Source organism: Sceloporus occidentalis, unplaced genomic scaffold (genome assembly GCF_023333645.1).
Source record: "Sceloporus occidentalis isolate IW3139 unplaced genomic scaffold, rSceOcc1.0.p SCAF_3, whole genome shotgun sequence".
Classification (NCBI taxonomy): domain Eukaryota; kingdom Metazoa; phylum Chordata; class Lepidosauria; order Squamata; family Phrynosomatidae; genus Sceloporus; species Sceloporus occidentalis.
The window spans coordinates 214,769,008-214,786,861 of record NW_028316983.1 but is presented as its reverse complement, the minus strand read 5'-3'; the positions used below and the strand labels follow the sequence as shown (position 1 = coordinate 214,786,861).

The 17,854-nt window shown below is 44.0% G+C and overlaps 1 protein-coding gene across 1 annotated transcript in view; it reads right to left on the bottom strand.

The window, feature by feature from the left end:
* Window positions 1-17,854, bottom strand: part of CNBD1 (cyclic nucleotide binding domain containing 1) — a 235,978-nt gene that overhangs the window by 47,394 nt on the left and 170,730 nt on the right. The window contains exons 9-10 of the mRNA XM_089518379.1: window positions 12,866-12,975; window positions 11,913-12,063 (exon numbers count right to left, since the gene is read on the bottom strand). Of these exons, the coding sequence (XP_089374505.1) occupies window positions 11,913-12,063; window positions 12,866-12,975 (261 nt within the window). The remainder of the gene's footprint in view (window positions 1-11,912; window positions 12,064-12,865; window positions 12,976-17,854) is intronic.

The following is a 17,854-nucleotide window of genomic DNA, read 5'->3' as shown; positions in this document are numbered from 1 at the left end:
ACCAATTACAGATCCATTTAACAGTTACTTTGTCTAGCCCACATTTTACAAGCTTGTTTGCAAGAATGTCATGGGAAACCTTGTCAAAGGCCTTACTGAAATCAAGATATACTATATCCACAGCATTCCCTTCATCTACCAAGCTGGTAATTTTTATCAAAGAAAGAGATTAGATTTGTCTGGCATGACTTGTTTCTCTGAAACCCATGTTGACTTTTTGTGATTATGGCATTGCCTTCTAGATGTTCACAGACTCTCTGTTTAATGATCTGCTCCAGAATCTTTCCTGGTATTAATGTCAGACTAACTGGACGATAATTGTTGGGATCCTCTTTTTTCCCCTTTTTGAAGATGGGGACAATGTTTGCCCTCCTCCAGTCTGCAGAGATTTCTCCTGTTTTCCAGGTGTTTTCAAATATGATTGCCAATGGTTCCGTTATTACATTTGCCAGTTATTTTAGTACCCTTGGATGTAGTTCATCTGGTCCTGGAGACTTAAATTCATTTAGATTAACAAGGTATTCCTCTACTATCTCTTTACTTATTCTGTGCTGAAATTCCCCTATTCTGTCCTCTGCTCCATTATCCTCAGGTTGTGCATCCTTTTCCTTTTCTGAGAAGACTGAGGCAAAGAAGGTGTTGAGTAACTCTGCCTTTTCTCTGTCCCCTGTTAGCATTTTGCCATCTTCTCCATGCAGTGGCCCTACCGTTTCCTTCTTCTTCCTTTTGCTTCGGACATATCCAAAAAAAACCCTTTTTATTCTTTTTAACCTCTCTAGCAAGCCTGAGTTCATTCTGGGCTTTAGCTTTTCTGACTTTACCCCTACAAATGCCTGCTATTTCTTTGAATTCCATTTTTGTGATTTCCCCCTTTTTCCATTTCTTATACATGTTCCGTTTCAAACTCAACTCGGTTGAAAGTTCCTTAGTCATCCATCCTGGTTTCTTGAGACACCTCCGATTTTTCTTTCTCACCGGAACTGTTTGAAATTGTGCCTTCAGTATCTCTCTTTTGAGAAACTCCTATCCGTCCTGAACTCCCTTCCCTTTTAGTATTCCTGACCACGGGATCACCCTCAATACTTCTCTAAGTTTACTGAAATCCGCTCTCCTAAAGTCTAGAATGCATGTTTGACTATGTCTGGCTTCTCCTTTCCATTGTTTAACAAACTCCAGGAGAACATGGTCACTTCCACCTAAGGATCCCACCACTTGCACCCCATTAACCAAGTCATCCTTGTTGGTTAGGATCAGATCTAAAATAGCTGACCCCCTTGTTGCTTCTTCCTCCTTTTGGACCATGAAATTGTCTTCCAGGCAAGTGAGGAATTTGCTAGACCTTCAGGATTTTGCTGAGTTTGACTTCCAGCAAATATCAGGATAGTTGAAATCGCCCATCACTACTACATCTCTCTTTTCTGACTGTGTGGTTATCTGTTCTAGAAAGATATCATCCAGTTTCTCAGTCTGACTTGGGGGTCTGTAGTAGACTCCCACCATAACATCCTTGTTGTTTCCTTCCCCTTTAATTTTTATCCAGATGCTCTCCACCTGGCTCCCATGACTGATGTCCTGGATCTCTTCACTGGTGTAAATATCTCTGACATATAGTGCTATTCCTCCTCCTTTCCTGTTTGGCCTATTTCTCTTAAAAAGGATATACCCCTCTATTTCCACATTCCAATCATGAGACTCATTCCACCAGGTTTCAGTGAGGCCTATTATATCATATTTGCTTTGTTGTACTAGGAGTTCAAGTTCATCTTGCTTATTTCCCATGCTCTGTGCATTAGTGTAGAGACATCGCAGACCACGGGTCCCATTTACTTGCTGCTTGTGCAAGTTTTTTTGCCTCTCACTGTTGGGTCCTTGCACTTTTTTTCTTGTTTCCTCTATGTCTGTTTGACTATTTTCTCCAGCCCTTTCGCCTTCCTTAATATTGTCTCCCTTCCCCACAGAACTCAGTTTAAAGCCCTCCTGATCAAGTTCTTGAGACTGTTGGCAAAAACATTTCTTCCAACTGGCGTGAGATGCAACCCATCTGTTGCAAGAAGTCCCTCCTCACTTAAACCACTTTAGGCACCATCATAAGCCCTGTTCAGCTTTAGTGAAGAATGCTTACTCAACACCTTTCAGAAACTCTGCTATTGATGGAGTGTCTCCATGTCATTAAGAAATGCTGGCAAAGCATAAGATGGTGACAATCTGGAGTAGAGAGCTCTCACTCGTCATTCCATGTGATTTGGAACCATGATTTCCAATGTTTCCAATCATGTGGAAAGCCTCTATAGATAGCAGAGTTTATGTAATTCACTCTCCATGTGCGGAAGGACAAAAGAAATATGATCATAGAAGGAATAGACCTTGTTCATTACCTCATTCATTTACTATTCATGCTTAAAGAATTTCTGAATAGGGCAAGAGCCAGCATTAGAATAATAGAATCTTAGAACCATGGAGTTGGACTGAACATCAAAGCTCATCTACTCCAACCCCATGCAGGAATACACAACCAAAGCACTCTCAAGAGATAGACATCAAACCTCTGTTTAAAGAGCACTGGTTAAAGGAGATGTCATGACCCCTCTATTCCTTGTCCTTCCTAATGTTTCGGTGGAATCTCTATTCTTGCAATTTGAATTCACTGGTTCATGTTCTAGTTTCTGGAGTAGCAGAAAACAATGTCTCCATCTTCCACATGACATCCCTTCAGATATTTAAAGATGTCTATCACATCACCTCTCAGTCTTCTCTAAGCTAAACATATCCAGCTCTCTCAGCTGTTCTGCATGAGGCTTGGTTTCCAGACCTTTTAACATGTTGGTTGCATAACTGTGGATATGTTCCAGCTTGTCAGTAACTTTCTTGCACTGTGGTGCCTACAACTGGACAAAGCATTCCAGGGAAGGTTTTACGAAAGAAGAATAAAGTGGGACTATTACTTCCCTCAGTCTGACACTATACCTCCGTGACACTACTCAAAATATGCACACTCTATTTGGACACTGTTGTTAAAGAGTAGTATAGATGGAAGTATCCTGTACAGGAGACGGCAAGGGTCCTGCACTTGCTCTGTCTGTAAGGGGGAAAGAGGTCCAAATTGTCATATTAGAGCACCGTTATGGTACGAAAAGCTGATGAAATTCCACACAGTTAAGAAAGAATGCAGGAGCCATGTCCTCAATTGCAAGTAGTAACACTCTTTATTTTGCATTTCTTTGTCAGAACAAAAAAAAGTTCTTTCAATATCATAAAGCACTTTTCATGCTTTTGAAATGTGTGGCATTTTTCAGAACCTCCATTGCTAAGAGGAAATCTGAACACATTTTCTTTTTATTATTTTTATTCAGCACAAGAACTGATGGCTCTTAACCTTTGGTCCCTCTTTACTCTGACTTTTCTTTTAAGTTACATTAGAGCACTTGTGCCATTAGACTTCAAATGAAAGAAATGAAAAATCAAACAGGGGCACTTCCTTCAGGTAAAGGTAAGAAGATACCCAAAGCTTTTCACAAACCTTAAGCAAACTCTATTCAACCTTGATAATGTTTAAATAACAGTCTTTATAATATCCTTTTTTATTTGACATTGCTTCAATAAATACTTAGAGCCGGGGGCTCTCTTGGGGCTTTGCTGCTTCTGCTAAATACTGATAGTCTTCCTGGCACTTTTGTTTAAATTGAGAGGATTTGGAAATGAAAGGTTCAGTGTTTTTCTTTTAAAACACACAACACACACACACACTTAAATAACAATGGCTATTTACATTCCAATATGAGTTTGCTTTTCTTTGATTTGTTTTAGTTTGAACAGAGATTTGCACATATTCCTATATGGTAGAGAACAGAGCCTTCAGCCTGCCTCACAGGAGAAGTCAGGGATTTATCGGCACAACTTTCTCTACAGATCCACCCTGGGACTAGAGCAGTTTGCAACAATAGTTTAAGAAAATAACCAAGGAAAACTGCTTCCAATTCAATCTGCAAATTAAATTGAAGGAGGAAGAATGTAATAATCTGTACTGGATTTTAGCCAGGGCACCAAAGGTTAACAACTCAAATGTTATACAATGATCTTTCTGCAAGGCTGAAGGCACCTCTGGTTAAGAGCTTTATGAAATAACCACTGAAAGAATGTCACTAGTATAATGTTACCTCTCCTAATACTGTAGAAATTTTCAAAGAGGTAACCATTTTGGTCTGTTCCAGCAAAACCACCATGTGGCATCTTTAAAACTAACAAGTGTATTTTAGCATGAGCTATTGAGGCCAACAGGGTCACCAAAAATTGGGGTTGTCTTGAGGGCAGTTAACAACAACAAAAACAACAACATTGTGCTCTACAGTCCACTTCCTCAAATGCATGGAGTACAACATTAGAACTTTGGGTATATATTGTAACACTGGGTATACATTGTAATATTGGGACATTGTAAATTTTGGGCTTGGTTGATACCAAAGCAAAACTGGATGTGAAAAATAACAACTATTCACAGTACTGAAGACTTTACTGCTTTACAAAAAGTAGTAAAGCCAAAAGAAAAACTTTGGCTTGTTCTGTTGTGCTGAGTCTTTTGTTGCATCTTTTAGAGATACTTCTCATTGACTTATGAATATTTTGCCACACTCCAAACTATTAAATCCTATGAATACATGTAATATGCAGAGGAACTGTCATCTTAATTAAAACTGTTGATAAGGACTGGAACTTGTTAGTGTATTCTAGTTCAGATGCTTGGTGAATGCCCACAGCCAGGGATGTAGCTACTTGGTGTGTGTGCATGTGCAAAATGAGGCCATGGTCCCACCAAATAAAGTATTCTGCTCCCATAAAAATTTCCTTCCGTCCCCCAATTTCTGTGAGGCATTGAAAATTGTTCACACCTACAATTCTTATATTTGTTGTGTTCACATTCCATTGGTAGTTGGCTGCCACCTTTCTTTGTTTGCTACCCTTTAGGATGCCTAAACTTCATTTTTAAATGTTCAATGAAAGTTTTATATTATACAGCAATGCTAGATGTTTTGTCCCAAGAGCAATACTATGGACTTTGGGTGTAGTAAGGCCTCTGGCTCTCAGGAACACAGCCAGAACAAAAGACTTGTCCACAAATTTCTTAAGTTTCAAAAGCTTTACTGGTTATAAACACAAAACATGAAACTGATCTCCTTTTTCTCAATAGTCCTTCCTAAATACCTTGCTCTCTCTTCTTGATGGATTCTATCTTTCTTCTTCTGAGGACTATCTTTCTTCTTTTGTGGACTTATCTTTTTGTCAAAGGAAAATACTCTCTCCAGGTCTGACTTGGCTGAAATCTTACTACACACTGAAACTAACTAGAGGGAGACAGCATAAGACCCTGGGATTTCCCACAATCCTTGTCTTTCTTAAAGCTGTAGATCTCTATTTTCCCTTCTAAACTAATACATAGAAAAGCTAATATAATCTCAACTAAATAATAAATAATAAATAATAAAATTTTTATTTATACCCCGCCCTTCCGAATGATCAGGGCGGCTAACAAAGTGCACCGAAGCGCAGACAGAGTACAAAGTTAAAAACAAACACGATATTATCAATCCATAAAAACAATAAAAAAACCCCTTAGCCCAACCTCACGGCCACGAGAGAGGAGGGAGGCCCACAGGATGTTTTAAACGGGGAATGCCTGATTAAATAGGAAGGTTTTTAAGCCCTTCCTAAATTGGGCCAGGGTGGTGGATGAGCGGAGCTCCGTGGGCAGCGTGTTCCAGAGGGCTGGGGCAGCTGTGGAAAAAGATCTTCTGGCCGTAGCAGCCAACCTAGCCCCAGGCACCTTCAGGAGTTGCTGCCCAGATGTTCTGAGGGTGCGAGGCGGAGTGTACGGGGAGAGGCGGTCCTTCAGGAATCCTGGACCCAAGCCATTTAGGGCTTTATAGGTAATAACCAACGCCTTATATTGTGCTCGGAAGCGAATGGGCAGCCAATGGAGATCTTTAAGCACGGGTGTTATATGGCTGGTCCTGGGAGCACCAGTGACCAGCCGTGCTGCCATGTTCTGCACCAGTTGCAGCTTCCGAGTTAGATATAAGGGTTGCCCCATGTAGAGTACATTACAGAAATCCAGTCTCGAAGTTACCAGAGCGTGTACAACAGTTTCAAGGTCCCTCTGGGCCAGGTATGGGCGCAGCTGGCGAATCAGCCGAAGCTGATAACAGGTGCTCTTGACTGTCGCATTCACCTGAGCAGTCAGGTGAAGGGAAGAGTCAAGAAGCACCCCCAGACTGCGCACGGAGTCCTTCACGGGGAGCGTGACCCCATTCAGGACAGGTGGAACCACCGTCATTCCTGGACCAGGGGAACCTATCACTAGTACCTCCGTCTTCTCTGGATTAAGTTTGAGTCGGTTTTCCCTCATCCAGCCCATTACTGACTCCAGACAGGCCACGAGGGAAGAGACGCCATCCCCGGTCACTGCATCAGTCGGAGACATAGAGAAAATAATTTGGGTGTCATCAGCGTACTGATAACCCCGCGCCCCATGTCTCCGGATGATCTCTCCCAGCGGTTTCATGTAAATGTTAAATAGCATGGGGGACAGAATGGCTCCCTGAGGGACCCCAGTTTTAAGGGCCCGCTCACTGGAGCACACGTCCCCCAGCTGCACCATCTGGGACCTCCCAGAGAGGTAGGAACGGAACCACTGAAGCGCAGTGCCCCCAATTCCCACCTCAGCCAGACGCCCCAGAAGGATACCATGGTCTATGGTATCGAAAGCCGCTGAGATGTCCAAGAGCACCAACAGGGACACGCTTCCCCTGTCAATGCCCAGACGGAGATCATCGACCAAGGCGACCATGGCCGTCTCAACCCCATGACCCGCCCGGAAGCCAGTTTGAAATGGGTCCAGATAATCCGTTTCATCCAAGACCTTCTGAAGCTGAATCGCAACCGCCCTCTCAATCACCTTCCCCAAGAATGGTAGCAGCGACACCGGCCGATAATTATTATGAACCAGGGGGTCAAGGGAGGGCTTTTTTAGGATCGGTCTTACTATGGCCAATTTAAGATCCGATGGAAATCGCCCATCCCTGAAAGATGTATTTATTATCCGGCGTAACAAAAGTGTCACCGCCGGTCCCCCCTGGGCCGCTAACCATGAGGGACAGGGATCAAGAGAGCAGGTTGTTTTCCGAACACTTCCGAGGATCTTGTCCACATCCTCGGTACTCACCGACTCAAACTGATCCAGAATAATACAGTCTACGGAGGCTCCGGACACTTCTACCCTAGGTTCTGCCATAATGTCGGCATTCAGACCTTCGCTTATACGAGAAGTTTTATCCACGAAAAAGTCGTTAAATAAGTCGCAGCAGGCCTTAGAGGGTTCAAGGATCTGGTTCAGGGCGGGAGGGAGCTGAGTTAGCTCCCTGACCACCCTGAACAACTCTGCTGGACGCGACTCCGCGGACGCAATACGAGCACCATAGAACGAATTCTTTGTTGCTCGTATTGCCTCTCCATAGTCCTCTAACAGTCGGTCTAGGAGAGTCTTGTCGCTTAAGCGAAGGTGTTTCCGCCAACGGTACTCTAGCCGTCGCAGAGCCCGCTTCCTCGCCCGGAGATCTTCCGTGTACCAGGGCTTGCGTTTGGAAGCGGGCCTGAGAGGGCGCTTGGGAGCGATTCTGTGTATAGCCCCAGAGAGACCGGTATTCCAGATACCGGTAAGGGCATCAACAGAGTCGCCGTCATTTCCAACCGTGAGCCCCTCTAAGGCTTCTTGGAACCTCTCAGGTTCCATCAGCCTTCGAGGGTGGACCATCCTAATCGGTCCACCACCCCCGGGGGGGATCTGGGTAGAAGCCTTGATTTTCGCCTCCACCAGGAAATGATCCGTCCATGACAAGGGGGAAATGTCAGCTATTTCCACCCACGGATTTTCCGCCTCCGAACAGAAGACCAAATCGAGAGTATTACCTGCGCAATGCGTGGGACCCCGTATCAGCTGGGACAGGCCCATGGCCGCCATGGTCTCCATGAATTCCCGAGCCGCACCAGGTGGAACAGAGCTTGCCGTGAGGGAGATGTTGAAGTCACCCAGGACAAGAAGCCTGGGCGTCTCCAACATCAGCTCAGCAACAAGCTGTGTCAGCTCGTTAAGGGAGTCCGCTAATGCACGGGGTGGCCGATACACTAACAGAATCCCTAGACTGTCCCTAGCCTTTAGGGTCAGGTAAATACACTCGATATAGGTGGTCTGTCGGAGGTGGTTCCTGGTGAGGGGCACGGTGTTCCTATGCACCAAGGCGACTCCCCCCCCCCGCCCACCTAACCTGCGCTGGTCCTTCACCGAGTACCCGGCAGGGAGGGCCTGAGCCCACACAGCATCCCCTTCAGGCCCCAGCCAGGTCTCAGTAATGCAAGCCAGGTCACATTTAGAGTCCTCCAGGAGGTCCTGGAGGATGTGGGTCTTGTTATTAATGGACCTGGCATTGCACAGGAGCAGCGACAGGGTTTGTGGCACGGTTGGAATGACCCTCAGGTCCTTCAGGTTGGGAGGGGGACAGGAAGGCGAGATAGATATGACGCATCTATCCCGTCTTCCCCTGGAACGAAAGTCCCTTCTCCCACCGCCATACCTCCCCCTGCCCCACACAACCTCGATTGGGGCTCCGCCCACCAAGGTGTTGTCCCCGGCCCGGACATCCCCCGCATCTCTATCCCTCCCCCACCCTCCTATGGCTGTTAATGGAGCAGGGGCTAGCCGCAATAGGCATTCCCCGCTCCTAAGGCTATTCTAGCCTCCTACACCCACCGCTATGCAGCTCGGAGAACCCCGGGAGAAGGCCGCCCGGCGAAAGACGCAGCCCCAGCGACAGCGGGGTCGGTGGCGGCCGGTGGTCCCTTACGCAAAGGAGGCAAAAAAGAAAACCTCCTAGGCCGCTGCCCAGATGGAAGAGGGGCGAGCGGCAGCGTCTCTGGAGGGGAGCCGATTTTATAAGGCCGCTCTCACCGGCTCTGCCCCTCCGAAAATGCCGCTCCGGCGGCGAAAGAAGGTCCTCCAAGCCGCTGCCAGGTGGAAGAAAGGCGAGCGGCAGCGTCTCCGTTGATGAGGCCAGGAGCCGGCTTTATGGCTTTATGGGGCCGCTCTCACCGGCCCCGCCCCTCCAGAAACGCCGCTCCGGCGGCGAAAGAAAAGGTCCTCCAGCCGCTGCCAGGTGGGAGGGAGGCGAGCGGCGGCGTCTCCGTTGATGAGGCCGGGAGCCGGCTTTATGGGGCCGCTCTCACCGGCCCCGCCCCTCCAGAAACGCCGCTCCGGCGGCGAAAGAAAAGGTCCTCCAGCCGCTGCCAGGTGGGAGGGAGGCGAGCGGCGGCGTCTCCGTTGAGGAGGCCGGGAGCCGGCTTTATGGGGCCGCTCTCACCGGCCCCGCCCCTCCAGAAACACCGCTCCGGCGGCGAAAGAAAAGGTCCTCCAGCCGCTGCCAGGTGGGAGGGAGGCGAGCGGCGGCGTCTCCGTTGAGGAGGCCGGGAGCCGGCTTTATGGGGCCGCTCTCACCGGCCCCGCCCCTCCAGAAACACCGCTCCGGCGGCGAAAGAAAAGGTCCTCCAGCCGCTGCCAGGTGGGAGGGAGGCGAGCGGCGGCGTCTCCGTTGAGGAGGCCGGGAGCCGGCTTCATGGGGCCGCTCTCACCGGCCCCGCCCCTCCAGAAACGCCGCTCCGGCGGCGAAAGAAAAGGTCCTCCAGCCGCTGCCAGGTGGGAGGGAGGCGAGCGGCGTATCTCAAGAGCATCAAAGATGTTCTGGAGGCATGACACTAGAAATTTGGGAACTGAAAGGAATTGTATGGGAGGTGGGGCAGAATTCTTATTTGATGGGACAATGGTGTCTTAGCTACACCCTGTCCACAGACCTCTCTTACTCTCCTCTCACTTTTGTTGGATTTTTCACTTCTTTCAGAAGAGATTCAGCACTGGATCCTACTCACTGACATGGCTGTAATACCACCACTTCCTCCCCCTTCCCCAACACACTATTTTATCTGGGATAGCGGAGTGCATCAGTAATGCAGAGCAAAGGAAAGAGGCAAACTGGACTATACTGTGCATGCTTGAATTATATTAATTTTAGAAATTCTTCAAAATATTTAGAAGTATTAGAGGCATAACCAGAACAATAATAATAACAACAAAATCTGGAAAACTTTCTTACTCTTTGGCAGATAAAGGCCAAGGCCCTATCTGCAGATGTTGTGGAAAACTGATAAAACACTGCAAGTTCTTCCACTTGACTCACAGCAAACCCGGTCTGACAGAATCAGAAAGGAGGGGACCAAAGATGAATTTGCAAAACACAGATTGTTTATTTTAGACAGCTGTCACTCTGGGAGGAATTCACATTCCAACAAAGATCCCAGAGCCCCGAAAAAAGGAAAATGGCTCCTTTATATAGGATAGAAACAAAGAACTCTAGCTGGCATATCCCATTGGATATGGTAAAAGTTAAACATATAGGATTTTTGTACAATCAGGGTACAGATACATGAATACATTAAAGGTACATTTTAGCCACATTCCATTAGCCTATTAGTCTTATCTGTCTTTGCCCCCCTTCTAGTCCTTGCGGAGATATCTCTTCTCCAGGATTCATGTCTCTTTGCTAACTTCAACTAACAACAATCTCCAGAACCTCGAGGTCAGAGCCTTGGGTCACTCTGAGCTCTTATGTCTTAAATCTTACTCTTTTGCCTGCATTCCTGGGCCTCTCAAATTCATTCCAATGCATGTACCTTTATTTCTACAAACTACATTTATATGCATACTAAATATGAAATTTTAAAATCTTCTATCTCACAGAGGCCAAATAAAATGACCATTCTCCCATCCTCTTGATGGGGAAACTGGATGACACACAGCCCAAAACCCAGTTCTGGTATGAACAGACCAGATGATGGCAGGTCTGTTCATTGCCAGAACCACAGATTTTTAAAAGTGCCCAGTTGTTCTGGATCTTTCCAGCTGTACAATACTGAATGAGGGCTCCTCCTCATACTATAACACAGCCTCTGTTGTGGTGCAGGGATGTACCCAAGTGCATTCCAGCTGTCCTTACATACTTGGAGAAGAAAGAACAGCCTTTTGCTGGGTCACAAATACACCCCCCCATGTTCTAATCAGCCACACTAGCATACCCTTGTTAGTTCTAGCACATCTGGAAATAAGTCTCCATCTTTCCTGGGTGTGCAAGGGTAGCCAGAACCAATCAGAGTACACTCCTGTGGCTGATCAAAGGAAGAGGAAACACATTTGTGATCAGAGCTTCCCAGTTGCTGTTGCACAGCCAAGGAAGAAGTAGAGATGATGGAGCAGCTGTGTTCCCACAATGATGATGCAATTTTACTAGATGCAGGACTATGAATTAAAGTATCCTGTAGGTGAAAGAGGCCATTAGTCTCTTTCCCCTACAGAAAAAGAAGACAAACCTATTTTCAAAGTACTAGCTTTAAGCATTTCAAATTATTCTTACCTGTGCTTCTTACAGCATAGGTGGCCTAGCAGTTAAGAAGCTGACTCTGATGTTTGCAAGATTGCCAAGTCAGCAGTTCAAGACCCAAGCACTGTGTGATGGAGTAAGCTCTGATCTCTGGTCCCAGCTTCTGCCAACCAGCAGTTCGAAAGCATGTAAAAGTGTAAATAAATAAATAGGTACCACTTTGGTGGGAAGGTGTTTCATGGAGTCATGCCAGCCACATGAACATGGATGGAACCATCTTAGACAACGCTGGCACTTCGGTTTTGTAATGGAGATGAGCACTACAGTCTGACATGACAAGACAATCATGTCAAAGAGGAAACATTTACTTTACCTTTATGCTTCTTATACCGCTATTTGAAAAACACCAACATTAAAAGAGAAATAAAAGTATAATGTATTTACTGAGTATGTCGGAAGCCTCAATAATTCCCAGTTCAACTGGGGTCGCTGCCTTCACCATATATGCAAAAGGGATCTGAAGAAGAAGGCTCATTTCTCCAAAGGATTCTTTTGGTTTCAGCTGGCCAATGAGGACTTGTCTCATTTGTTTAATCTGTTTTGAAATACGAAAGGAAAAAAAAACCTGTTCCTTGTTCCTGTCTAAAGCTACAAAATCCATAATATGCAATTTATACATATCCCTTTCTACATGTTCACATGACTACAAAGTGGCAAGTAACAGGACACCCTCTCCTTAAAAGAAGAAACACATTACCAAAAGGAGTACAAAAGCAGGCACAGATTTGCATATGATTTGCATATGCTAATTTATATGTTGAGATGGTCTTTACTATGCCTTAAACAAGCCATAGTGGGAAAGAATAAGAGGTATGAGTTTACTTCAGTTCCTTTCCAACTGCTATCTTCTGATGAACAACTTCAAGGGCCTGCTTTCTCTTCTTTGAGTTCCACAGAATGGGCCATTCTTCAAACAGGGGATGCCTTCAAATAGAGAAATGGCCTCTAGATAGACATCCTATACAATTATATCCTAAAACATTTAAATGGGTGGAACTCAAAAAACAGGCTCAAATTCCTCCTTGATCATGGATTCAGCCGGTAATCTTTTGCAGAGCCACTGTCAACTCAAATAAACAGTGGGAAAATTAGTGATCTGTTTAATGAATGAGGGATAGGGAACTGCATAACTAAGGACCACAATGTAATGCATTACTCCAAATAAGAATTACAGAAATATTTTAATTATTTTTTTTTAAGATGTTAAAGCTTAAGGTGAAGTTTCCATAGTTTCCCATTCTTATCTTTGTACTTTTTTTACTTCATGAAATCATCTGATCAAGTAAGGAAACAGAAGACGCATTTTCAAAATTCTAGAAGTAAATGTAATTACTTACCATTTTCCCCAAAGGTCGCTTCACAAGAGCTGGAATTATTCGGTAAGCATTACAATGCCCAGATTTAATGAATCCTATATATTGGCTGATTTCTCCTCCTTTTATAAACACTGTAATAAAAAGAACAACAATGACAAATATGTAGAAAGGTTTTCATTCCCTCAGAAATTATTTTTATTGATGGATAGTTTGAAAGATGTAAAACTATGCAGTTTTTCAAGTGTGCCTTTAAAAGTATTTTATTCTAGAATTTTTATTATTCATTTATTCAAACTATACCCTGCCTTTCTCTTTACAAGAGACCCAAGACACAGCTAATGAAAAACCTGATGATAAAAAGGTTTTAAAATAATTAAATAAACTAACATGTTAGGACACAGATATTTTAATCTTAATCATGTAAAATAGTTAAGTAAATATTTAAAAACATTGCATTAAGAAGTAGAGCATACACACCCATTACGGTCTCTTCTGCAAAACTAATTTATCACAAAATGCCTAGTGAAATAAAAAGGTATTTACCTACCAGTTGAAAAAAAAACCAAAATTGATGGTTATCTGCCCTGTTATAGAAGGCTTACAAAACCAATGTGACAGCTTCCCATCAATTTTGAAATATTCAATAAGGCTGATATTTCCAAAATGAATGAAAGCCAAAGATCAAGAAAGTTGTACACTATGCTTACTGGCCTCATCCTAATATATTCCATATATTCACAGGCTGTAGACTGAACTGAGCAAGCATGTTATAACAGTTTGGGTATTTGATTAGGACACTAGGGCCCCATATAGACAGGCCAAAATAAAGCTGCTTCGGGTCACTTTGGAGGTATGCTGTTTAAAATGATGCATGCATCCTAAGAGTCCGGAAGCCATGCCAAGGTAACGCTCCAGTCCTCATTTAAGCAGCATACCTCCAAAGTGACTCAAAGCAGCTTTATTTTGGCCTGTCTGTACAGGCCCTAGGAGACAGGTTTGAATCTTGCCTCAGCCACATGGAAGTCACATTTTCTCAGCCTCAGAAGGAGGTAATGGCAAACCTCCTCTGATCAAATCTTGTCAAGAAAATCTTGGGAATGACAAGAGTTGTTTTTCTTGAAATGAAACAATTTTTGTGTGAAATTGTTTCATATTAAAAGATGTAAATGCCTTTTGCATAATAAAAGAATTGAAGGAAAGATAAGAGAAAATCTTTTCTACTTTCTCTGTATTTTAGTTTATACTTAAAATTTATTTTAGTGAATAACATCTGGGATAGAAGTAATGTCAGATTTAAAGTGAAGTACTGAACATGTTAATTTGTATGTTAAATGGAATATGCTCTCAACGTGGATAGCTTTGCAGCCTAGTTAGACTCTAGGATGTTGTTTATTCACCCCTAGACTATCCTTACTTGCTTAATCAAGTTTTATTATTTTCCAAGCTGAAGACTACTTTTTCAAATTTGCATTTCCTGCCCAGTAGTATACATAATACAGATGTGTCTGAATTGCTCCAGAATTCCACTTTGAATAAAATGGTGTCTGGGTGCTAATGGAGTAATTCCAGGTTCAGACAGTGGCTAGGCCAGTCTCAGTCTACTGGGGGTGGGGAATAAAAGTTGACATTTCATCCTCCTGGCCCCCCATATGTATCAACCTTGGTTACCAGAACAGAAAGAAGAAAAGATAGACAGACAAGATTTTGAAATAAGAATTATTTGGTCTTCAGACATAGAATAATATAAATATATTGGCAATTGAGCAAGAATCCTGAAATACAGCTCCAGTGAAAACAGTAGTACTACAGTGGGCCATTGCCTTACGTGGATAATCTGTTCTGGACCACCACTCCCTGTGTAAGGCAAAAAAAATGCATATGCTCGAGCCCCATTGAATATAATGGGGCTCGTGCTCACTGCGCAGCCATGCACGTGTGCCACAGGCACGCACACCATTCTCCCTTTTTCCAGGCGGCTTCAGTGTAAGGTGAAAGCCACCTATAATGAGCCCACATATGGCACAGGCTCACTGTATTGCCACATTGTTCATTACAGCAGTAAAAATGGAAATTGAAGTGAAGAAGCCACACAACTTAGGCAGACTGGAAAGATGGCAGACTCAACCAAACTGGAGTAGTGCAAAGTCACTGCAGACTTTTATTTGATGCAGGCGTACAAGAGCAAAACTCTGTTGAAATCAACGACGCTATGAATCTGCCTGCTCGACACCAGCTGGATTGCTCAGCTTGAGTTGGCACCTAACATTTTTCCATGGCTGGAAAAAAATAGCAATAATAAACGCAGATGCTTTCAAAGTGTAATGCTGCCATTATATGGTCCTTTGTGACAGCTCATTGATACGAAAATGGCTGTGAACTGAGCACCACTCATCATTTAACTCCGATTTATGGACAACTTATAACAAATAGTGGCTGTACCATAAAGACCAAGGTGACTCTAAGTTTCAAATGGACTAGGGGGAGAAAGAAAAACATTGTTAAAAGTAATAACTATGAATTTCTATATCATCCCTCAATTTTGTTTGGGATTCACTACATAAAATAACACCATAAATACAATCCAAGAATGAATTTAATATTAGCTAATAACTTCATGAAGAACATATCCTGTCTGGCTGATGATAGGACACAATGATGAATAGGGTGTTTGGTATATTTCAGAGTGCCTAAACTGTAACTGTTGTCACTGGCAGTCCATTGCTAGTGACCATAAGCATTTCTTGCCACCCACATCCCCCATGATAGATCCTAACTAAGGAGTACTCCAGACTACACACTTTATCTGTCTGAGAAAGTGCTATACTGTCCCAAACTCACTGTCTGTTTAATTTCAGGACTCTTGAACTTCTTGTTGATGTTGTGTGCCTTTAAGTCATCTAAGGTGAACTTATCACAGGCTTTTCAGAGGGCTGAGAATATGTGACTTACCCAAGGCCACCCAATGGGTTGGCATGGATGAGTGAGGGTTAAAACCCTAGTATCCAGTTGTAGTCCAACAATCAGACCACTACCCCACACTGGCTCTATTCTGGAATTCCATAAAACCTCCATCTTGTTAACAGTTAACTTGAAGTGATTGGTAAGGATGTGACAAAGCCTCATCACTATTCAGTATATGGGATATTGGTTTATCAATGCTTCAATAAAGTCTTTAATGAGCTGTGAAACCTAGAAGCTTCTCTACCAAGGTGTGAGAATTTTAATTTTACATGATTTGCAAATAAAACGACTAGACAGGAACTTCAAATGAAAATTTTATGTGTAGGGTACTGTACATAAACAACCATTCAGTCAGGGTCTTAAAACCAGGGGGTACACACTACTTGTTTTTTTTTCCTGTTGCATTTTTTTTTATGATGATGGCCCAGTTGGCCAAGGGGAAAACTGTGGTTTTCGCTTGCATGTAAAGATTGCCTTTCTCTCCTAATTAACAATTCTCTCTCCCCCTTTTTGGGATGGACTACATCTTCCCGAATCCCCATCCAGCACAGCCACTGAGCCATGTTGGCTGGGTGATCCTGGGAGTTGTGGTATACTGCAATGGCCTAGACCTGTATATGAGAATGCCAGAATGGAAGGTGCAACTTGCATAGACTTCTTTCCTATAAAAATTGTTTAGGTGGGCATTTGGAGAAAATAGGCACTTTCCTTTTTTTTCTTCTTCTTCTTCCTTTTTTTGGATTGATTACTTCTCCCAGAATCCCCATCCACCACAGCCATGTTGGGTGGGTGATCCTTGGAGTTATTTTTGCCCATATTTGGCAGAAAATCCTACAGACATCTCTCCCTGCCTGTCAGTAAAAATGCAACAGTACCAAATTGAGGAACTAATTATTTGCTCCATTTTCATGACATCTCATATCCTCTGCCTGAGTCATATGAGAAATTCCAGAAGATCTCTGATCTTGTTCTATAACCTCCCAAATAACAGAGCAATAAAATGATACTAACAAAACTTCTTGTATATATAGGCCCATTATAAACGGGCACCCTAGGACGGACTCAGTCCGTGCTAGGGTTAGAAAGGGGCGTCTCTTCCAGACTCCCCTAACCCTAGCACAGACTGAGTCCGTAACAAATGGCGGCAGCCGTTCCACATGGCCGCTGCCATCTTGACATAACCGACGCTCTGCGTCCGCACGTCGCGCCCCAGAAGTGATGCCGCGAGTGTGTGACTAGCGCCTGGCGCCATCTCTTCCGGGGCCCAGAAAGGAGCACGATTTTCACGCTTCTTCTGTGCAGCGTCCGGGAACCGCGCGGTTTGGCTGCTGCGGTTCCCGGACTCTGTAACCGGCGGCGGCGGCAGACCGCCGCTTCTCGGCAGTCTGTAACGCACCATAGAAAATTATATTACAAACTTAAGGCCTATACCGACTGGCACTTTGCGGCTCGTTTTTGCATGCTCCAGAGGCCAGATTGGGGCTGTGAGGTGAGGTTGCTGCAGCCCCAATCCGGCCAGTAAAGGAGCAGCTGCAAGCCACCCATCTGTACAGTCCTTTAGATAAACTTTTCATACCCCCCCCAAAAAAAATCATGTGATAATAAATCAAACGAATTGCTGTTCCAAATTCTTAAAAAAGTCCTTCACATATGCAATTGGCATGAGATGTGTGGAAGGAATTCTCTATAGTCCAAAGATCATATCGACAAAGGGAAAAGAGAAGGAAAATTGAGGGTCTGTAAACCAGTAGGTTTCCCATTGAATGTACGAATACAGGAAAAGCTGTGCTGGATCAGACAAAGGATCTTATTTATTATATTTATTTATTTTATCCCCCTTTTCTCCCAATATGGGACCCAAAGTGACTCACAATATAATTTTTTAAAAAATAAATTGAAACAATGGATAATACAAATCTTGTTAGTCATGTAATCAATTCTTACAGCCAAATGTTTGTGGAGAGCCCACAATAGCACTATCCTGCTACTGTTCCCCAACAATGCCTTTCAAGAGGCATACTGTTTCTGGTACTTGAGGTAGTACGGAAA